This window comes from Oryctolagus cuniculus, chromosome 8, assembly GCF_964237555.1.
Source record: "Oryctolagus cuniculus chromosome 8, mOryCun1.1, whole genome shotgun sequence".
NCBI classification, from domain to species: Eukaryota; Metazoa; Chordata; class Mammalia; order Lagomorpha; family Leporidae; genus Oryctolagus; species Oryctolagus cuniculus.
The window spans coordinates 87,541,851-87,565,559 of record NC_091439.1 but is presented as its reverse complement, the minus strand read 5'-3'; the positions used below and the strand labels follow the sequence as shown (position 1 = coordinate 87,565,559).

Below are 23,709 nucleotides of genomic sequence, written 5' to 3'. Positions count from 1 at the left end.
ATTTTTAAGAAATCCATGTGGCAGGCTTTGTGGCATAGTGGATTAAGCTGCAGCCTGCAGTGCCGGCTGCTCCATGTCCAATCCAGCTCCCTGCTAATATTAGCCCCTGGGAAAGCAGCAGAAGATGGCCCAAGTGCTTTGGCCCCTGCATTCATGTGGGAGACCTGGAAGAAGCTCCAGCTCCTGGCTTCAGCCTAGCCCAGCCCTGGCTGCTGTGCCCATTTGGGTAGTAAACCAGCAGATAGAAGACCTTTCTTTGTGTCTCTGTCTTTCCCTGTGTGTGTGTGTGTGTGTGTGTGTGTGTAACTCTTTCAAATAAATAAAATAAACCCTTTTTAAAAATCCACAATGCCCCTTCTAATGTTCACCATCATAGACAATTACAGGCATGCCAGTTTTAGAAAGTGTGTAGCAAAGGGTAGTTGAGGAAATGCAGTCCATCTTAAGAAATGTATTGATAATCATTTTGTTGAAGAACACAAGGAGCAGAATTCTAGTTACAAAAATCTTTAGGAAGTGTTGCTATTAACTGAGCTCTAAAATGTAAGGGTGGTAGTTGAGGTAGGAACTTTAAAGGGTGATGAAAAATAGAGCTCTTAGGACTTGAAACACAGGGTTTTGGAGTTGAAAGAGAACTGTGGGGTTACCCAGCCCAGTCTTTCTAAAGAGTTTATTTTATTAATATTTGAAAGGCAGAGTTATAGAGAGAGAGAGAGAAGGAGACACACACACACACAGACTTTTTCATTTGCTGGTTCACCACCCGCCCCCCAAGTGACTGCAATGGCCAGGGCTGGACCAGGCTGAAGTTAGGAGCTTGGAGCTCCATCCAGGTCTCCTGCATGGGTGGCAGGGGCCCAAGGACTTGGACCATCCTTTGCTGCTTTTCCTGCAAGTGGTGTGACCAGGACTCAAACCCTTGCTGGTGTTCATGTGGGAGGCCAGCATCGCAGGCGGCTGCTTAACCTGCTGTACCACAATGCCAGCTGCACCCAGCGCACTCTTACACCCAAGGCAGAGATTTTTTCTCCTGCTTCAACAAACCCCCCTGTGGAGGAAGGAAGCCACTTCCGTGGTTGGATAGCTCCAGCTCAATGGTCCTAGAACTTCTCCCCGGAGCAGTGTAAAGTCAGTCTCCTCACTCCTTCGTGTGATTATTTTCCCGAGTTTGAATTTAACAGTCATTTCCTACTTGGCCGTCTGCTGCAGGCAGGATCAGGAGCGGGGGCTTTAAGGAGACGCTGGTGACTGTCTTTCAGTCTACAGCAGCAAACAAGTCTGTGTGAAAAGAGAGTGAACTCCACATGCAGACGCCCCAGGCTCCTCCACAAATGATGGTTATACCCCACCCCATGGCCTAGCTCCCTCGCAGGTTTCTGGCCCACTTGCCACATTCTTCTCTTTCTTTCTGGAACTCTCCGGTGACCTCAGAGAACCAGGAATGCTCATGGTTACGCCGGGCCTGATACTGTGTGGGGTCTGAATTGACAAAGTCGGAGGAAGTGCTTCTTCACCGCCCGTCCTTAGGAGATGGAAGCCGTGGAGCCACAGTGCTCTGGTGTGGGCAGAACGGCCCAGTGTGAGGCAGGGTCGTCGTGGAAGGGACTGAGAAGGGAGTGAAGGCAGAAACGGTGGACAGCACCGGCTCCTCAGCGTGGCCCCGCTGCATCCCTGCACAGTCTGCATGAACTCTTCAGCATTTCCCAGTGCCCAGGGTGAATCCACTGCTCCATGGAGCCAGTGATGGGCCTCAGGTCCACGTTCAAGGTACCGGGAGGAATGAAAGGCAGCAAAGGAACATTCAGGAACAGAGAAACAGACAGCAGCTCGAGGAGTCAACCCTGGCCAGGCCTCCCACGTCAGGCCGAGGCATGGGCCTCTCAGCCCCAGCTGAGGCACTGGCCTTGGAGCCCCACGGGGAAGCCCAGCTGGGAGGCCCAGCTCCTCGTGACCCTGAGGTTGCAGCTTAAGACAGAGTTCCCAGATTCAGGAACCTCATCACATCGGTAGTGACTACGAAGCCTTAAGTTGACTAAATGGCATGGATTTAGTTCCCATGGGAACTGGTGTCTAGGCAGATCCTCCCCGTCCCGTGCTTGTGCGGCTGCTTTGAGAACACAATTGCAGCATTGTACTTACAGCCTGGCTTAATTTCCTGGATGACTTGAAGGTTATTGTTTTCGCTGGTGAAGGTAACAGAACTGTTCTGCAGATGGTGAGATGCAACCACTGTGTAGGTGTCTGTGGCATATTTAAGTATCGCTGGCATGATTTCTTGGTTTTCATTAAAGTCATTAATAAAATACTGATAAAGTAAAAAATCAAGGTTTAATTATTGTAATACTCTACTAAGGACATCAATTTTTTGTATTAAGGACCTTTCTTTTGCCTATTAAGTAGATTGAGTAGGAGGGGTGTTTGGCCTAGTGATTAAGATGCATGTATCCTTGGTTGGGTGCCTGGGTTTGAGTCCAAGTTCTGCTTCATTCCCCGCTTGCTGCTAGTGGGCACTCTGGGAAGCAGCAAGTGCAAAGACTTGGGTCCCTGTCACCTACATAGGAGACCTAGATTGAATTCCCGATTCTTGGCTTTGGCCAGGCCCAGCTTGGGCTGCTGTGCCCATTTGGGGAGAGAGCCAGCAGATGGGAACTCTGACTCTTTAAATAACAAAAGGGAAAACTATTTACTGATGACCCTTTGCATGCGCATTTCAACCCTTCTTCAAATCCACTTAGGACTACTGGGCCCCCCCTTTATTTTTGTATTCCCAAGTTATCTTTAGACTCCTTGTTAGATGCCTTTGCCAAAATGAAGGTACAGCACACAGAGAAATTCTAGCAAAGAAAAAAAAAAGAAGAGGGGAAGATAAAAGTTTAGTCTCATGTAAGCTTCCAACAGTTAAAATATTCTTTTTTAATTATTCCCAACTGAAACCCCATCTAGAATTTTCCTAGGGCTTTAAATTACCAATCTAGTTACTTGAATGAATATCTTATAGCAATGGCTTCCTTGTGAGTGAAACAGAAATACTTTATATCCTTCAATTTTGCAGAGAGGCAGTTCCCCTGCACTGTGCCACACACTTTGATATCCTGTAGATCTAAAACTTACTTGATTACTCTCTAGATTTTTCCTCCGACACATCCTTAGAGAAGAGTTTAGAATGAGGCAGAAAAACACACTTGTACTACTGTATCTGGCTTCTTTCATTTATGTAGCAAGTGTTTATTGAACACCTGCGATGTGATAGAAAACCAGTGAGGCACTGGGGAATTGTGCCAGGAGCAAAACAAATCGCATCTTTGCTTTCAGGACTTTTCTAGCTTAAAAGACAAAGATGTGGAATTGTCATTTAAATGAGAAACGTGTACAGGTGCTCTAAGAATGTGCACCTGGGAGACCTGTTCTAGAAAAGAGAGTCAGTGAAGACCTTCTAGAAGAGACAGATGGAAGAGTGAGAGAGAAAAGCAAAAACACTTGGAGATTCTGTTAAGAAGATTTGAATATGTGTGTTGGGATTTCCAGGAGGAGAGAAGAGAGGGAAGGTAGAGGAACAATATTTATAGAAAGAATGGCTGGAAATCTTCTGAGAGTGAAGAAAGACATTGTGTTTATGAGAGTGTACTCTGAAACCTGAGCAGTATGAATAAAAAGTCACTCTGGTGGATGCACGGAAAATAATTTGCAAGGAGCTTATAGAGGGTTGAGGAAACCAGGGAGGAGGCTATGATGGGAATCCACCAGGGGAGGAGGAAAGCTCCAATATATTGGCATCTGTGACTATGGAGAAAAGTAGAAAGCTGAGTTACATTGGCGAGCTTGAATGAATAGGATCCAGTGTCTGGGTTAGGAGTGAGAGAAAGGGAGACATCAAAACAGACTCCAAAGTTTCCCAAATGAGCAGATAGCAAAATGCCAGTTGTTAAATTGGGGAAGATGGAATGGGAGCCTATCCTTATAGCCTGAATTATGGAGCTGGCTGCTAAGAATGACAACTTGCCAGATCAATAAACCAGGTCCCCTTTAAGTCTTTTGTATCTGAAAAAACAGAATTGGCAGAGCTACGCAATAGAGTTTGTGCCTAACTAATCCTGACATCATGAAAAATATGAATCTACATCAGGAGTTATAGGAGGCTTGATTCCTTATGAAGTCAGGCTCAAATAAAATTCTGGACACTAATTCGAGACCTTAATTCTTTTTACTTGATCAATATTTTTATTGATGACTTTAATGAAATAATTTAGAGTACATATAAATGCTGTTGCAGAATCACAGGGCATTGTGTGTGTGGGATTTCCATTCTTGGGTTTCTAATCTATGCTATCTGGAAAATAAGATTGTTCTTTGTTGTTTTGGAAAGTAAGACTGGTATTTTCTGTTTCTGTTGATCCCTGGGCGGAGTAAGGAGCTGTAATTAAAGAACAGGTTGGAGCACAGCTTTGTCCCTGCACAGCACCTGTCTAGGTTTGATCAATTGTAATCACCTGGTCACTTTCCTTTCCTGTGTGCTCAGCATGTGACGTGCATTGTCGGAGCTGTGACTCACAGGCCAGCTGTACCTCCTGCCGAGACCCCAGCAAGGTGCTACTCTTTGGGGAATGCCAGTATGAGAGCTGTGCCCCTCAGTACTACCTGGACATCGCCACCAAGACATGCAAAGGTACAGCTCTTCCGAATCACAGGAGGACTCCCTTGCTCTGTGATGTCCCCTTGCTGTGGATATCCAGTGTCCCATTTTGGAACTTCACATCACCCTGTGTTTCGGCTTTCTGTGATCATAGCAAGATTTATGCATGTATGTATGTGTGTGTGTGTGTGTGTGTGTATTCATACATTCCTTTGCAAACATTTTTGAGCGACCATGTGCCAAACATTGAGCGAGATATTGGTAACTAGACCAGAAGTGTCCAACTGGAAACCCTCAGGTTGTCCTTGGCTCATATACATATTTTGTTTGGCCCACCTGGTGGTGCAGGGCTATAAATCTTTGTCTATTATAAACCAGAAGGCTTTGATTACAAAAACTGAGGTTTGCAGCTCTTTTGGAAGCATTAGAAGGTGTGGGCATACTGGATTTGTATTCCTACAGTGCTGAGCTTAGAGCCCCATAGCTCTTGTCCTTGCTGGGTGGAGGTGAGCTCTTCAGTTCACTACAATCCCCACCATTCCCTAGTCTATCTACCAGACCGTTATTGAAGAGTTACCTTACCCTCTGGGCTTTGTAGGGCTCATGCCATCCACATGGGAGACCCAGATGGAGCTTCTAGTTCCTGACTTTGACCTGGCCTGGCCCAGGCCATTGTGGCCATTTGGGAAGCATATTGGTAGATGGAAGATCCCTCTCCCTCTCCCTCTCCCTCTCCATCTCCTTCTCCCCTCCCTCTCCCCTTCCCCTTCCCCTCCCTCCCCCACCTCGCTCTCCCTCTCCCCCCATCTATCCTTCTCTGTGTGTTAACTTACCTTTCAAGTAGATATATCTTTTTAAAATTAAAAAAAAAAAATAACAAGACAACCGGTGTTTTTTTCCCCTTGTCCCCCAGTAGTTGGAATTTTTGGGCTGACAATCTGAGTGGCAGTGCACAGCCTAGGGTAAACGAGTGAAAGAACAGGTCTGACTTGGTCCTGCCCCACTTCCCCTCTTTATCCCAGCTTCCTTCCACGTTTCCCTCCATTCCTCGGGTTCTGCCCGAGAAGCTGGGGCTCAGATATGGAGGTCAAACATCTGTCAAGTCAAGCTGGGCTGCTTGAGGGCTCTGCAAAGCTGCCTCCTTTCCATTCCAAGGAATTCTGCATGGTTAACACCTCCGGTGGTCCCCTGTAGGCAAGACCACAGAAGTCTTTCTGCTCTTTTTTCCTTCTAACCAGTGGCTGTCAGTGTGTGGTGCAAAACAAGATTATCACAAATCCTCCGCATTGTACATGATTTCATAACGAAGTTGGCAGTTTTCAAAGCTCTGTTGTAGTCTTTTCCCCCGTCAGGACTGATTCAGGCCAATAAAGGAGTGAGATTAACTGTATAAATCTTCTTGGAAGCACGTGTGTTGTCTTGCACATTTACCTGCTTCTCTAGGACTTGGAAATACTGCATCAGGGCAGAGAGAAGGTGACTGAGGGGAGCTTTTCCCAGCTTCTGCGCACAGAGGAAAGTGGAATGGAGACAGCCCTGAGTGCAAGTCTGTTCTCTAAGAGAACCTGGTCAGCTGTGCTTGTTTACTGAGCTGTGACTTGATGTGTGGCCCTCCGATAAATGTTCGCCTTCATTGTTTCCTTTGTTCCTCACAATAGCCTTACAAAAGGGGTATTATTCTAATCCCTGCTTTACAGACAAGAAAACAGAGGTTTGAAACGTTTAAAGAAAGGATAATAAAGATAAAAAGTGGCCAAGCCGTGGCTTGAATACCGCCTCGCTGCACGTCACAACCCACGGGCTTATCCATGCCATCGTGTCCCGTGCCGCACACATGAAGACTTCCCAGTTAGAACGTTTGCTCTCAGGAGTCTTCTGATGGCATTGGAGTTGCCTGTGAACGCAGCAGCCACAACACCTGTACCAATCACCATAACGAAGAAAGAAGCAACAGCAATGAGGTGTTTTCCTGCTCAACAGGTGTCCTGTTGAGCCTGATGGTCTGTGTTCCTAGCAATCCTCACTGGTTATTTGGGTGCACATCCAAAGCTGGATCCCACCACAACATATAGCTCCCTGTGGGCAGGAAGGCAGGGTCTACACCCTGCCCCCCCGCTAACACCTCTAATGACACACATCCCTTGGGTGTTTGTCTTCTGGTGCTCTCGGTGAAATCTGTTGGTGCAGAAATCCCTTTCTGGACAGTTCCTCTATGCCCCATTGAGCCCTAACAGTGTTGGTTCTTTCCGTCGTCTTGGTCATAACCAGATTTTTGAGAACCAGAACAGCCTGCAGCTGCAGGCAGAGGTGACAGCAGATGCAGTCTTAGTTCCATGTTTGACCTCTCATGACCTCTGAGCATTTGGGGGAGGTGAGGGTGAAGGCTGAGGGGCCAGCTGGCCACTCCCTACAGCGAAGACTCAGCATGGCGCAGGGTCACGGAGCTCTGGGGGCCACGCAGTCAGACCAAGTGGACCTGGCTGCTCAGCAGGCCGCTCTGCTGACAAATCTGGCTGTGCACAAGCAAGGAGTGCTCCTTGTCCAGGTCCGTGTCTGACATGATTAGGAAATACTAAACCCCAGAGACGTATTCAGGCCACTACAAGCAGAGGCCTGCTTGGAGCTCGCTTATCTGCCATCTTTGACATGGTCTTCATTTTCCCTCTGCCAGCTGCAGACTGCGTCTTCATAAATTAGACACTGAGACTGTGTGTAGACAGGAAAGAAACTGATCTAACACAGACTCTCTTTCTAGAGTGTGACTGGAGTTGCAATGCGTGCGCTGGGCCTCTGAGGACAGACTGCCTGCAGTGCATGGACGGCTACGTTCTCCAGGACGGGGCCTGCGTGGAGCAATGCTTGCCATCGTTTTACCAGGACGGGGGCTTCTGCAAGAGTAAGTGTCTGGAGGCCCTGCTCCGCATGGCCCTGAGCCTTGGCTGCCTCTGCTGTGTGCTGCCCAGAGAAGCAGCCAGCGGCAAGTTTCCCATTCTGGCTTTTTACCCCATTTCTGGTTTCTTTCCAGAGAGCCGTCTTTTTTCCTGGCATTTTCTCCCTTTCCTTCTCCCATGCCAAAATGGCCATACAAACAGGAATGTGTTGGTCATTACTTTCAGATTTCCTTAAAAATGGAACAGTCCTGCCCTCTAGATGGGAAGATCTTGGTGCAGTGGTCATTAGAGCACATGGTAATGTTATGGGCTGGACTGGGCCTAAATTAATTTTCCGGACTCTTCCTTAGAGAAGAATCCTAAGTACAGACCCAAACACGGCATACAGTGTGATAAACTTTATTTAAAAAGCCAGAAAAATACACAGGCTCATTAGGGCTTTATTTCTGGAAAGTGGGACAAAGAAAGGGCCTTCTCATACCCTGCTCTATTCATCCTGAGGCCACATGGAGGAGAGAGAGAGAAAGCTTCCGTTCTTCCTAGCTTTTTATGAGCCTAGAAAAATGGAAGTGTTTACAGGGTACCACCCCTACGTCCCTGGTAAGAGGAAGTACTTCCTGGGGAGGGGTCCCCTGATTGACAGGTAGGTGGACATGGCAACACAGAGCAAAGGAGGTGTGGCTTCCAGCTCATGAATTTAAAATTATCTAAGCGAGGCCAGAGCTGCGGCTCACTTGGCTAATCCTCTGCCTGTGGCGCTGGCACCCCGGGTTCTAGTCCTTGTTGGGGTGCCAGATTCTGTCCTGGTTGTTCCTCTTCCAGTCTAGCTCTCCGCTGTGGACCGAGAAGGCAGTGGAGAATGGCCCAAGTGCTTGGGCCCCGCACCCGCATGGGAGACCTGGAGGAAGCACCTGGCTCCTGGCTTCAGATCGGCGCAGCGCCGGCTGTGGCTGCCATTAGGGGAGTGAACCAACGGAAGGAAGACCTTTCTCTCTCTCACTCTCATTCTCTCACTGTCTAACTCTGCCTATCAAAAAATAAATAAATAAATAAATAAATAAATAAAATAAAATTATCTAAGCTTTCCCACATCAGTAAGATCATGTGATTCTGTCAATCACCTGCCTTGGTCAGCCCTCTGTATACCATGTACCTCATTAACACCTCTCCCTGGCCCAGTATCCCCTTTAAAATCCTCAGACCCTGAAATCCCTGCTGAAGGTACAAAGGGAACATTTCTAGGGGATGGAGATAACTGATTCCATGGGTCAGGTGAGATCCACCCTCAACAGAAGCACTAGGGAATAATAACAATAATCACTAATACCTGTTAATCATTTGACAATTTATCTAGCATTTTCTGTTATTTAATTTGGTCTTCAACCAGGGATCTGGGTGGGACAGGATTTCTACTCCCATTTTAAGGGGAGATCGCTGGGACCCAGGGAGGTGGAGTGACTAATCCTAAGTTTCCTTCTTGGTAAGTGTCGTGGTTAGGATCAGAACCCTGGCCCCTGGCTTCCTGGCAGGGCGCCCTGCCCAGAACCCCAGCCTGCATTGCTGCTTCCCGCCTAGCTGCTTCCTGCAAGGCCTGTTGAGCTGACTTCTGTCTTTCAGGCTGTGACAGCCACTGTCTCCAGTGCCAAGGTCCTCATGAGTGCACCCGCTGTGAAGGGCCGTTTCTCCTTCTGGAAGCCCATTGTGTCCAGGACTGTGGGAAGGGCTATTTTGCAGATCACGCAAAACACCAGTGTACAGGTAACTTGGGCACTGTGCTGAGGATGCTGGGAAGAAGCAAGGGCAGCGTGCAAGGCGCCTGTGCTGATCCGCAGGCAGCCAGGAGCACCTGAGTGAGAAGCAGAGTGAAAATCCAGGAGGTTGGCCAGGTTATTGATGGCTCCCATCACGTCTGCCACGTGCTGGTTAAATAGGATGTAGGAGCATCAGCCAATAATTTTGTTGTACAAATCAATATTGTCCCCAAGGTCTTTATGGAAACAAAGCTAATATTTTATGGAATGTAAGGCTCACATTGAACTGCTGTGATTAAGAGTGGATCAGCCTTATTGATATGAACATAGGCTTTTCAGTGTATAGCTTAAATCACCTGTGGCCCTCATATTGGCATAAAATCCGTGAAGAATGAGGTTTTTGGGCACAATTTAGTGAGATACACCATAGCTTCTTTGAATTAAACTGAAGTTAAACCCAAGGTCTTAATCTCCTTGTCCCCCATCATCTAGGAGAGTATCCCCAATTTGTTCTCATCATTTGTAGAAAAGCTCGGTACTTTGTGCCCCACATGAAAGAACACTTGCTCTTTAATAATAATGCCACTGACCAGACATAGCATTTTACATTTTACCAGACTTTTTTCATCTGTATTACCTCATTTAATAATCACAATGACTCAATAAAATACAGCAGTCACTAGGAATTCTGTTTCACAAGAGGCTGAGAGAGATATTTAAAAGTATGAATCAAGTTCAATCAGATATTAAACCTAAATCTTCTGAATCCAGTCCAGGGCCATTAAAAATATATCATGAAGTTTCTCTATTACAAAATCTCTAGGAAGAAAGCAGAAAAATTAGGCAGTCAACCTGCAACTCAGAAGATTATTAACTTGACCCAAAGAAATAATCCTGTATTCCTTTAAATAGCTGGCTCTCTCTTTGCACTTCAAGTGCTGCTGCTAAGGATAACAACAGTCCTAAGGATGATCGTGGCAGTGCCGGATCAGTTGAGCCATCCACACTGTTCTAGTCACTTCACACTATAACACAATATAATCTTCCCAACAATTATTTGCGTTAGGTGCTATTATCATCCTCATTTCTAAGACAAGAAAATTGCAAGACAGAATGTCTGGATAACTTGCTCTAGCTCAACAGCTGGTAAGGAGGGGTGAATGGTACCCAGAAAGAGGCCTGCTCACTGTAAATGTTCTCTCTTACACATCCGTGTAGTTAGCTTTTTAAACAATCCATCCATGTGCAAAATCTTAAATTGCAGCGTATACAACAAGGAGTCCTCCGCTCTGCCCAGGTTGTCTTTGAGGATGGAGCAGAAACCTGTGCAGCTATGGGAAAGCCGTGAGAAGTGTCTCTTGTTACAGCTGAGGATCATTTGTTGCCCGTGCTCAAGCCCTTTGGGTTGCCATCGTTTTATTTCTGTGTCCCTGCTGGTGCTAACTGGGTGTCTGTGCCTTGGCTATGCCTCATCTGCTGCATCCTCTCTTGGACAGCCTGCCCTCGGGCGTGCTTGCAGTGCAGCCGTGGGGACCGATGTCATGTCTGTGACCATGGGTTCTCTCTGCGGAGTGGCCTCTGTGTTTCCAGCTGCGTTCCTGACTTCTCTGCCCACTCCTCTAATGAAACATGTGCTGGTAAGTGCACACCTCTGATGGGCTGGTGAATTGACTGCTAATTTCTCAGCATAGGGTGAGTTTGTGGATATAATTGACTCCTAGGATATAAAATGCAGTATTCCTGTTTCCAGGAAACCCCTGATGCTATAAGGAACATGGGACTATTTATAGGCCACAGGAAATTAAGAAAATTCAATCTCTATAATCTTTGGAAGGGAAAAAGAAGCAATCTGTGCTTTAAAAGTCACAACTCTCAGATAAGGAATTTTGTATAAACTTTGTTATGTTCTGAACTACAGCCACGTTTTTGAACATTACTCACATATTTACATATACAAGGGAACTCCAGTAAGCTTGTGGGAAATAGAATAAATAAATTTATTGTGGTGCAAAGTATTTTCAAGTCCTTGCACAGTTTCTTCATAATATGCACTTTGTGTGAACGTTTGGAGAACCCATCACATAATGTATTTGTTTACGTCGACTTGTAGAGCTAATTATGTCAAAGTGCAATGGTGCGTCCATTTTGCACGCGGTGGAGATAAATTATAACTGAATAGCAAATAGTATGAGGTGCTTGCCCCATTAGGTTCACATGTTTGAAATGAATGGATGTCGGGACTTCAGTTTGCCATTAAAAATAGCATTAACACGTTAAAGGAATGGAGTTAGTCCCTTGCAATACATTAATGGACACACTTCTTGAACAGCAAAGAGAAGCACATTTCAATTTGATAATAATTTTGAGCCAAAATGTTTCATGGGTGGCTGAATCTTGGAACTAATATTATGGCTGAGGGTTCCTTGTTTATTATTGATCAATAACATGCAGCATTTTTAACACCCACAGTCAATCATTTTCTGTCTATATTTCTGGCCTCTAACAATAATAAGATTTTTCTAAGGCAAAGCAAAAATCTTTGACTTACTTTGTTGGTCTCTGGAAACCAAGTACTTGAAAGTCAAGTTTCCCTTCCTGGGATATAATACAAGTCAAATGGTGAAAATGATGTCACTTGCATTACCAGAATCTGGCAGCAGAATTAGTCCTTGTGAGATCTGGCGTTCCCAAACCGTCCCATCTGCCATAGCTGTGGAAGACAATGTGGCTAATTAAAGTCCAGGCAAAGCAAGTTTCAGGAGACAGGATGAATTCTGTACCACATAGGCGATCCTAATTCCTGTGTCAGTGTTTCATATGCACAGTGTATTAGTCAGTTTTTCATCACTATAACCAAATACCTGAGGCAGGCTAACTATAAATAATAGTGGTTCACAGGGAGGATCAGGTGGCCCCTATTGCTTCTGCCTCTGACAATGGTGTTCCTGCTAACAGAGCCCCAAGGCACAGGGCATCACAGTGAGTACTGTGCCTCCACGACCTTTTCATAAAGCCACCCGGATCCAGTCATGGGGGCTCCACCCTACTGACCCGATGCAATCTCATCACTTCCCAAAGGCCCGCCTCTGAACACCATCTTGTATTAAGTTTCCACCTTCTTAGTACCTGTAAGACTTTTGAGACTCAAAACCATAGCAGACAGAGATGATAAAATTTTAAGTCAGAGTGTCTGTATGTCACATGCATGGGACCAGGAGCCACTGTGAATCCTCCTTCATTGTAGGTTAACTGGTACACTTCTAGGAAGTCGCGTCACACACTTGCCTCTCTTCTTGCCCTCACTGAATCTGATGTGTCAGGCATCTTAGACTGGGAGACTGTGGTGCTCAAAGCTGGCAGCCTAGCAGCAGTACCCAGGGAGTTTGTAAAGTTAATCGAGTCCCATCCCTGAGCTTCAAGATGCCCTGGTGGTAGAGCTGGAGCATCAGTATTGTTTTGAAAATCCCCCTGTGTGATTCTTTTACTACTGGCATTTAATTCACATACCATAAAACGACTAGTTTATTGGTTTGTGATACACTCATAGAGTAGTGCAGATATCAGAAAAATCTGATTCCAGACCATTTCTATCATCCTGAAAAGAAATCCTATAACCGTTAACCGTCTCTGCCCATTCCCACTCATCTCGGCTCTCAGCAACCACGAATCTATTTCCTATCTCTACGGATTTGCCTATTCTAGACTTTTCACAGAAATGACCGTACAAGGCCTTGCACTGACTTCTTTTTCTTAGCACAGTATTTTCAAGATTCCTCTCTATGGTATCAGTGCTTCATTCTCTTTTCTTCTTATGGGTAAATAATATTCCATCATATGAGTATTTGACATATTAATCTATATTTCAACTGGCGGACATGTGGGTTGTTTCTACTTTTTGACTATCGTGCGTAAGGCTGCTATGAACAGTCACGTGCAGGTTTTTGTGTAGGCATGTATTTTCAGTCCTTGTGGCTGTATACCTAGGAGTGCTATTGCCACATCACTTGGTGACTCTATGTTTAAACTCTTATGATTGGAGGATCTACCCAGCTATTTTCTTAAATAACTACACCATTTTACACTGCTACCAGCAGTGTTGTGAAGGTGCAGTTTCTCCATAGCCTCACCAACACTCTGCATTCTCTGCCCAAGGAGAAGTGAAGTGATAGCTGATTATGATTTTGATCTGCACTTCCCTATGACTCATGATACAGTTCATCTTTTCATGGGCTTATTGGCCTTTTGTATTTCTCTAGAGAAATGCCTATTCAAAATCTACCCATTTTTTAAACTGTTGTTGCTTGATAGAAGTTCTTATTGTTGGGCCGGCGCTGCCGCTCAATAGGCTAATCCTCCGCCTTGTGGTGCCGGCACACTGGGTTCTAGTCCCGTTCGGGGCGCCGGATTCTGTCCCAGTTGCTCCTCTTCCAGGCCAGCTCCCTGTTGTGGCCCAGGAGTGCAGTGGAGGATGGCCCAAGTACTTGGGCCCTGCACCCGATGGGAGACGAGGAGAAGCACCTGGCTCCTGCCTTCGGATCAGCGTGGTGCACTGGCCACAGCGCAGCGGCCATTAGAGGGTGAACCAACAGCAAAAGGAAGACCTTTCTCTCTGTCTCTCTCTCTCACTGTCTACTCTGCCTGTCAAAAAAAAAAAAAAAAAAAAAAAAAAGGAAGAAGAAATTCTTATTGTTATGTTAAAGAAGTTCTTTATATACATGAACACAAGTCCTTTTTTAGATTTATGATTTGGAAATATTTTCTTTCTGTAGATTTTTTTTTCACCTTATTACTGGTATTCATTGAATGGCAAAATTTTTTAATTTTGAAGAAGTTCAGGCCATGTTTTTTCTTTTGTCATTGTGCTTTTTATTTCATAGCTTAAGAAGTATTGCTCAATTCAAGATCACACTCATCTATTGTATTTTCTGCTAAGGGTTTTATAGCTTAACTCCTCCATTGAAGTTCTGTTTCTTCATGTGCATCCAGGTGATAGCTACTGGGTTAGAAGGAGGTTAGAAGGAGGCTTATGGTACACAGTCACCTAGAATCTCTTCTGTAGTTCTGAATTCAATTTACAAGTCTGCTCTTTATTAAAAAAAAAAAAAAAAAAAACTAATTAGGGAACAGGTCCAGCCTGACCTTGAGATTCCCATGTTTTCCAGGCAAGGTGCACACCCCCAGTCTTCACGTGAATGGTTCCCTGGCCCTGGCCATTGGCTCAATGAAGGCGCTGGACTTTTCCCTCCTGAATGTGCAGCACCAGGAGGGCAGGGTGCAGGACCTCCTGTTCCACGTAGTGAGCACTCCCACCAATGGGCAGCTGGTGCTCGCAAGAAATGGAAAAGAGGCCCAGCTGGACAAGGCTGGCCATTTTAGCTGGCAAGATGTGAACGAGAAGAAAGTGCGCTTTCTGCACAGCAAGGACAAACTCAGGTGAGTCAGGTTCTGTTCTCCCGCCCTTTTTGCTTCGTCGCCCTCTCAGCCTCGCTCAGCAACTGTCCCTTCCCTGCGGACGATCGATACCCCATGAACGCTTTCAGCTGTCTGTCATCATTTCCCCCTAATTGCTTGGAGAGTGTGCTTCTGTTCAAGGCATTTTCATTTTATCACATAATTATGGGTAATTCTCTGATGTGACAGGAAAAGTCCTAGTGTAATTACCCAGGTTTTTGCCAGGCAGAAGCAAAACCAAACGCCACAGCTGCTTCCTCCACGTGAGAGTAATATGCAGGGAGCCGGCGGTGGGGTGGATAAAGGAGAGCACGTGCTTTTCAAGGTGTTTTATGGTCCCTATAGAACTGCAGAGTTGGAAGGAAACTTAGAGTCAGAGTTAACTTTTTTTTATTATCCACATTATAGGATTAATTGTGGTTAATTTTTAAGCCTGATCCAGTTTTCCACTGATGCTTTGCACACTTCTGGCTGTCTCTCCACCCCAACTGACGTATGCTTCAGGAATGCAGCTGATGGCTTGCACAAACCCAAGCCCATGCAGCCCTGTAATTAGACGAGTAAATCTCCTGTGCAGAAAGGAGAGCGTGCCCCAGAGATGAGCCTCGGGGGCCAGCCTTCGCCCTGCTCTTCGTCATTAGTGCAGATAATTCAGTGTAGACTCCGGGAGTAGACCAGGAATTTCAAAGCCTTGGAACAGTGGTGAGGACACCAGATATTTTCCAAACACTGGACTGGAGGGTTTTTTTTTTTTTTCTTTTCAACTTTTATTTAGTCAATATAAATTTCCAAAGTACAACTTTTGGATTATAGTGGCTTTTCCCCCCATAACCTCCCTCCCAACCACAGCCATCCCATCTCCCACTCCCTCTCCCATCCCGTTCTTCATCAAGATTCATTTTCAATTCTCTTTATATACAGAAGATCAACTTAGTATATACTAAGTAAAGATTTCAACAGACTGCACCCACACAGACACACCAAGTGTAAAGTACTGTTTGAGTACTAGTTTTACCATTAATTCACATAGTATAACACATTAAGGACAGAGGTCGTACATACAGAGCTGGTGCACAGTGACTCCTGTTGTTGATTTAACAATTAACACTCTTATTTATGACCTCAGTAATAGCCTGAGGCTCTTGTCATGAGCTGCCAAGGCTATGGAAGCCTCTTGAGTTCACAAACTCTGATCTTATTTAGACAAGGCCATAGTCAAAATGGAAGTTCTCTTCCCTTCAGAGAAAGGTACTGCCTTCTTTGATGGCCAGTTCTTTCCACTGGGATCTCACTCACAGAGATCTTTCATTTAGGTAATTTTTTTTTTTTTGCCACAATGTCTTGGCTTTCCATGCCTGCGAAACTCTCATGGGCTTTTTAGCAGATCTGAATGCCTTAAGGGCTGATTCTGAGGCCAGAGTGCTGTTGAGGGCATTTGCCATTCTATGAGTCTGCTGTGTATCCTACTTCCCACGTAGGAGCATTCTCTGAACTGGAAGGTTTTGGTGGTTTTTTTTTTTTTTTTAATTGTGTGTGTGTGTTTGTTTTTGTTTTGAAGTTTGGACTTGCAGACAGTGGGAGAAAAGGTGATGACACTTCTTCAAGAAGTTCAAGGCTGATGATGCCAATAACCTCACATGGTCATATTGTTGGAATAAAAAGGAACACTTACTGAGTGAATTTGAGCCAGGTGTTCTGTTAAGCACATGCATTATATATGTTATTTTCCCAGGCTGCAGATCAGGAAACAGAGGCCTTCAAGACTCTAAGTAGTTTTGTCCTAAGACCTCTTGACCTGAGCACAGAGCTGAGACTCCAGTCCAGCCTCTCTGGTTCCACCACCTATGCCTTTAGCCACAGTGGGTTCTGCCTCCTAATACAGTAGGAGCCATAACCTTGCTTCCACCATCGTGAGACAGAGTTTACTGCACAGAGGAGTACATCTTGCTGCAGACTTGGAGCTTAGAGTCTGGCATCAGCTGCCATCAACTCAGTCTTCAAGGTCCTGCTCCCTCTCCTGCATTCATTTCTGTTCTAAATATACTTCTTAGTCTCTCTCTCTCACTCACTCACTCACTCACACATACAGTTCTGCACAGTTTGCTGCCTATGGTCATTTGTCCTGGAATCTCTTGGGAAAAGCATAAACCTCTGTAGACAACCAAAGCTAACCTCTTGTCTAGTTCACATCTTAAACCTCTCATCACCTAGGTTCTGGCAGAATCGTAGTTTTGCTCCCCTAAACTGGACATAGTTTAGGAAATTCTTCTGGAACTCCTTTTGGGGATTCCCATTTTAATAATGGATGTTTTTAAAACTAAAAATACAAACAAAAGAACGGATAAGAGGAATAGTAAAATGAAGTTGGCAGAAATTCGTGAAATTATTTAAGTCTCTGAATAATGCAAAAAAAAAAAAAAAAACAGCTGCCATCTACGTTTGTGTTTTGATTTGGTTTTGTTCCATGAAAACACTGGCCATGTCCCCAGGATTGGAATCCTTTAGGACTGGGTTCCTTTGGGATTAGAATGCTCCTGTGGAGTAACAGGGACCTGTAAATGCAGTTGTGATGCCTGCGATTAGCTGGCCCTGCTGAGGTGCTGAACACTGTTATTGGAGCCTCAGGGTCACCAAATACCATTTTTCCCAGGTAGATTGAGAGTAATCACCCCCTCTTGTTCATCCTGTCACATCCACCAGTCGTATTCTCTTGAAGCATGGAGCAAGGGGAAGAGAGGCAGGATTTAAATGGGGCAGAAAATAAAGGGGAGGTTGGACTGGGAGGAAAGAGTCAAGAATGCCTTTTTATTTAAAAAAAAATCAGGTTTATTAAGGTATAATTCCCATTCAGTAAAATTCGCCAATTGAAAGTATGGTGTTCTGTGAGTATTAACAGCCTTACAGCTGTGATCATAACTGCAGACAAGATATAAAGCCGTCCCGTCACTCCCCAAATCTTGTTAAGGTTGCTTCCTTCCACCCTGCCCCTGGTAAGTACAGATCTGTTTTTTATCCCTGTAGTTTTGCTCTTTGTAAAGTGCCATGTGTATGTATATAGTCTTTTGTTTCTGGCTTTTGCTGTAACACTTTTGTGATCCATCCACATCCTTTCAGACTAAAGTCAAAAGTTCCAAGAACACCTTTGAAAGAAACTTTCTAACTGTAGTCCCTATAATAGACCAGGATTCCGAAGTCCCCGGAATGCATCAATCACACACCTTACCTGCCAGCATCACTGCTTTGTTTGACTTTGAAGGTGGACATCTCTTCCCTTCCGTTCTTACAGTCTTTAAAGCTGCCGGGAGAACACCCTTTTATACAAAGGGAAGCCTTAGCAAAGAGTTAGGCTTACTTCGCTACTAGGTGGGACTCTTAGGTTGCAAGGAATACAAGTCTGCTTGTGTTAGGTCAGGTGTTAGATAAGGCTTGTTAGAACATTGTAGGGGTGGCTCAGAGCTCAAAGCCATCAAGGGCACTTGTGCCCCAGGACAAGTCTGGAAGCTAGAAGCAGAAATGGGAAGCAGGACCTAACTCTTCTCTGATCCCTGGGTTTCTTTGCTCATGGGCTTCATGCGCTTTTCTCCTGTAGACAAGTTTATTCCACTTTCTCACCAACATGATAGACTCTGGTTGCCCACAGTCAAATGGTGAGACCGACTGCTGGTGTTCAGGTTTGTTCCAAATTTCCAGGGCAGACTCAGCCATCCTTCCCTGGTCTCGTCCACAAAGCATATGGGTGAGGGTGGGGTGGCAGGGGATAGATAGGGTCATGCAGCGTGGCCATTACAAGGGGCCCTGATGAATTGGGCAGGAGTTGAGGAGGGGAGCATGCAGAACCCATCACACAGTATAGAAGATTCCTTTCTATTCCACAATTTTACCATTAGCCTGCACTGTAGGAAGGTACTGCAAAAAGGTCATGCAAAATGGAATTAAAAGATGAGTTGATTTTAAAACAAAAAATATTTGAAATCCATGTGTAGTTTTTTTTTTTTTCATAATGTGCATTTTCTCTGAACTTTCTGAAGATCACTTGTATTATTAATCTTTCTTGACCTGGCAACTGATTTTTCAGGCTTTTATCCGTTCAGGTTAGAAAGTAGGAAATAAAGGGGTTAAATAATGATTATTATGATGTTACCAGGTGACCTGAGACCACATGGTATTTTTAGCCTGCTCTCAACATATCAATCTATGGTAATTTTACTTGCAGTATACATGTTATACTGCAAGTATACATGTTATACTGTAGTGGCTTTTTTAAAAAAAGATTTATTCATTTATTTATTTAAAAGGCAGAGTTACACACAGAGAGGAGGAGATGCAGAGAGAGAGAGGTCTTGCATCTGCTGGTTCACTCCCCAGATGGCTGCAACGGCCAGAGCTGTGCCGATCTAAAGCCAGGAGTCAGGAGCTTCTTCCAGATCCCCCACTCGGGTGCAGGGGCCTAAGCACTTGGGCCATCTTCCACTGCTTTCCCAGGCCATAGCAGAGAGCTGGATCAGAAGTGGAGCAGCTGGGTCTCAAATCAGCGCCTATATGGGATGCTGGCACTGCAGGAGGCGGCTTTACCCACTACGCCACAACCCCATGTAGTGGCTTGATCTAAATCCTTGCTTACACATGACCTAAAAATCTTTTTAATCCCTATCTTTCTAAAGACTAATTTAATGATTGTATTTTCTTTTTCCTTTTTTGGGGACTTCTTTAGGAAAGGTTACTTTTCACTGAAAATTAGTGACCAGCAGTTCTTCTCTGAGCCACAACTGATCAACATACAAGCATTTTCAACCCAGGTAATCAAAATGTCAAGCAACTAATAATTTCACATTCTCAGGCACAAATCAAGATTTTCTTGCAGTTTTAGAATAACAGCTGAGCTGAATTCATCCTGTCTTGGTTTCTTCTTGAAATGCCATTGGAGTAATCTTCAGTACTTCCGGGTAATAACAGTGGCAACAATGATACTGACACCTCTGTAGTACCCTTAGTGTTTCACCTAAATCACTCAGCTGATCCTCAGGCCAACCTTGTGAGGCGCTGTTATCCCACAGATGAGGAAACTACTCCAGGGAGGTTGAGTATCCTGTCAATGGTGATAGAGACGCAAGGTGTGTACCCAGTGGATCTGCCTACAAAGCCTTTGTTCCAGCTCATCACAGTGTGGTACCTTAATTTACTATATCAAATCTGATACTAGTGATTGAGAATGATTTGTAGCGGTTCCAGGTGTTAACACTTTCCTTATTCTAAGTAAATGAGTGTTAACTAAATATTTCTTTCTCCGGAGGGTGGAATTTACAGCAGTTAGAGGATCTTAGTCAGGGACAGCACCTTGGGCCACCAAGACGCCTGCAGTTCCACATGATAACTGTGTTGGCCATGTTTCAAGGGAGGATGCGTGGTTATCATTTTTGAACTGGTACTTTTATCTCTTTGGTCCAACAATGAAAAGATCCTGTGGATAGCGATGTAGACTTGAACCAGAAATGGCTGCCAAATGGTATTTGTAACCCAGCTGAACTCTGGACGGTGTCATGGCATCAGGAACAACTTGGAGTTTAGGAATAATTAGAAATCGATCCCCAGTTAATTTGATCTCACTGATAGGCAAAGTGTATGCATGTTTGTTTTAATTGAAGCTGAAACATGTGATCTCCATGAATATAGGCCATAAGCCAACATTCAATCTTAGGGCTTAAGGATTTAGTTGCAACTCAGAAGTCATGTTTTGTCCTTTTTGTTGGGCTAATGGAGCTACTCCAATGACCAATCTGGATATTGGGCAAGTAACTTCTTTTTTTTTTTTTTTTTTTTTTTATTTTTGACAGGCAGAGTGGACAGTGAGAGAGAGAGACAGAGAGAAAGGTCTTCCTTTGCCGTTGGTTCACCCTCCAATGGCCGCCGCTGCAGCCGGCGCACCGCGCTGATCCGATGGCAGGAGCCAGGTGCTTTTCCTGGTCTCCCATGGGGTGCAGGGCCCAAGCACCTGGGCCATCCTCCACTGCACTCCCTGGCCATAGCAGAGAGCTGGCCTGGAAGAGGGGCAACCGGGACAGAATCCGGCGCCCTGACCGGGACTAGAACCCGGTGTGCCGGTGCCGCAAGGTGGAGGATTAGCCTATTGAGCCACGGCGCCGGCCCAAGTAACTTCTTAATATGAGATGGTCACTTCCCATGGTTCCCTGAGTGTGCTTACTTGTTTTCCCATAACCAAGTGAGTGAATAATGAGGGCATTTTGAAATTATATTGTGTGAAAAACTGTTATTTTGGCTTTTTAAAAATGGAATTTGAGAAAAGAATTCAATCTTATTTTTGTTCCTTTTGTGGTCTTGGACCTCCCTGAGACTTTTCTCATGTAAGATAATTTTTTTTTCCATTTATGGATTTTCACATCCCCTTTGATCTTCCCTCTTTCAGAATATGAGGAACTTTTCACTTCCATGGATAAAATCACAGCTTTAGAATACTCACTTGGGAATTCTGAGGAGTAGCTACCTTTTAATTTCCCACTATTATTATGATGGTGATTATTATAATGATGTATTACTTTAATGCAGATTGTAATTTCCAGAAGGCAGTGGGGCGGGGGGGGGGCAAAGCTTAAAAGAAAGAAAGCCTTTTGGATTAAAGAAGGCAGTGTGTTGAGAAAGTTCTAGAAGGTTCAATGTCAAATGATAAAAATACTAAGAATGTTTTTTTTGGCTTCTAGTTTTGATTTTTTTCTTTTCTGGTAAGTATTTTTATATTAGGGTTCACTAACTTTTATCTTTAAGACATTTTATTTGCTTACTCAAGTTGGCAGTGGGAAATGTGACAATCCCAAGGAAAACATCCAATTTTGCTAAACTAGCAGGACCACGTGAATTAACCAGGTCATTGCCTTTCTCACCCAGACCATGGTCTTGTCAGGCTTTCTTTACTGAGTTAAGGTGACACTCTAGCAAGATCTGGCTAAGAGAGCTTGAAAAAATCATTGGAAGGACCAGAACTAGAGTAAATTCTGGATGCAGAAGTATAAAGCTACTTCAAAAAGTTAGTGAAAAAAATGGAGTTAAAAGATAACTTTTTTTCCTTCCAAAAAAATCCTTTGAAATCATGCATAATTTTTTCATAATATACATTCTCCGTGAACTTTTTAGAGATCCGTCATAAGCATGAATTTCAAAGATTTCTCGGCAGCTAAAAAAGGGTATTTTTTAATCCTATGTTTCCACGCACTCTTTGAAGCCCTCTCATATCTTACACTAGATCAGCAGGCTGCACTGCAGTGTCACTCCTGAACACAAGTCCAAAAATTCCACCTCTTATTAGTAGCTCTTGGATGGGTTTCCTGCCACGGAGCTAATCTGACTTAGAATGATGGGGATGTGATGTAAATCAAGATCGCAGAGTGCCTCTCATCCGTGTCATTCAGTAGCTTGAGAAGCCTCTAGAACCCAGAGGGATGACGTGACCTCAGTTGCTGTGATTACTACGTCTAACCCACCTCTGGCAAACGCTGGAATAGTTTGGCATTTTGCTAGAGCACCTGGATTGCTTACAAAGCATAGATACATCAGGTTGCAGCCCCTCGTTCCTAGTCCCCTGGCTACCCTCTCTTTCCTTTTAAATGACTCTCCATGGCCTCCTTGCTTGCACTTGGCAGGCCCCCTACGTGCTGAGAAACGAGGTTCTCCACGTTAGCAGAGGACAGCGGGCAACCATCACCACCCGGCTACTTGACATCCGAGATGATGACAACCCGCAGGATGTGGTAGTCGAAGTGTTGGATCCTCCGCTTCATGGCCAGTTGCTCCAAACCCGTCAATCCCCTGCCAGCCCTCTCTATCAATTCCGGCTGGATGAACTCTCCAGAGGTCTTCTCCACTACGCCCATGATGGCTCAGAGAGCACCTCTGATGCTGCAGTCCTGCAAGTCAGCGACGGACACTCCTTCCAAAACATCCTGTTCCGCGTGAAGACTGTGCCCAAGGTAGGGGTCGTTCCCACGCTTAACGTTCCCTCCCACCTAAATGTCACCACATCTCAGCCCGAGTCTGACATGCCATCCTCTTAGGTTTTTGCCATAGCCGTGAACACCTCTGCTATTACACATATTTACCGATTGTTTTGCTTTTCATCACCTTTTATTTGTGTCCTCACCCTTTGTGCAGAATTCTTCTGTTTTCTAAAATATTACAATTATGCGTTAAGGGGCCAGCATTGTGGTATGGTGGGTAAGCTGCTGTCTGCAATGCCTGTATCCCATATCAGAATGCTGGTTTCAGTCCCAGCTACTCTGCTTCCAATCCAGCTCCCTGCTAGTTTACCTGGGAAGACAGCACTTGATGGCCCAAGTGCTTGGGCCCCTCTTCATCACGTGGGTGACCTGGATGGAGCTCCTGGCTCCTGGCTTTGGTCTGGCCCACCACAGGCTATTGAAGCCATTTGGGGAGTGAACCAGCAGGTAGGAGATTTCTCTCTCTCTCTCCCTTTCCCTCTCCCTCTCTGCCTTTCATATAAAGTAATTCTTAAAAAAAATACAATCTATTCTATAAAATTCATCTACATAAAGTGCTCTTGAATGCTACACGTGAGATGCCACTCCCACTTAGGCAAGATCAAAGAGACTTATTGAAAATCATTTTCGGCCGGCGCCACGGCTCACTAGGCTAATCCTCCACCTTGCAGCGCTGGCACACCAGGTTCTAGTTCCGGTCGGGGCGCCACATTCTGTCCAGGTTGCCCCTCTTCCAGGCCAGCTCTCTGCTATGGCCAGGAAGTGCAGTGGAGGATGGCCCAAGTGCTTGGGCCCTGCACCCCACTGGAGACCAGGAGAAGCACCTGGCTCCTGGCTTCGGATCAGCGCGGTGAGCCGGCTGCAGCGGGCCGGCCGCGGCGGCCATTGGAGGGTGAACCAACGGCAAAGGAAGACCTTTCTCTCTGTCTCTCTCTCTCACTGTCCACTCTGCTTGTCAAAAAAAAGAAAATCATTTTCACTAT

The 23,709-nt window shown here is 45.1% G+C and overlaps 1 protein-coding gene across 3 annotated transcripts in view; it reads left to right on the top strand.

Annotated features, from left to right (window-relative positions):
- The window catches only part of FRAS1 (Fraser extracellular matrix complex subunit 1), a 499,229-nt gene that overhangs the window by 309,033 nt on the left and 166,487 nt on the right, over positions 1-23,709 (top strand). For all 3 annotated transcript variants that reach the window (XM_051820195.2, XM_051820194.2, XM_051820196.2), the window contains 7 exons: positions 4,517-4,663; positions 7,386-7,526; positions 9,139-9,279; positions 10,769-10,909; positions 14,435-14,705; positions 19,435-19,519; positions 22,373-22,699. In XM_051820195.2, coding sequence (XP_051676155.2) covers positions 4,517-4,663; positions 7,386-7,526; positions 9,139-9,279; positions 10,769-10,909; positions 14,435-14,705; positions 19,435-19,519; positions 22,373-22,699 — 1,253 coding nt within the window. The remainder of the gene's footprint in view (positions 1-4,516; positions 4,664-7,385; positions 7,527-9,138; positions 9,280-10,768; positions 10,910-14,434; positions 14,706-19,434; positions 19,520-22,372; positions 22,700-23,709) is intronic.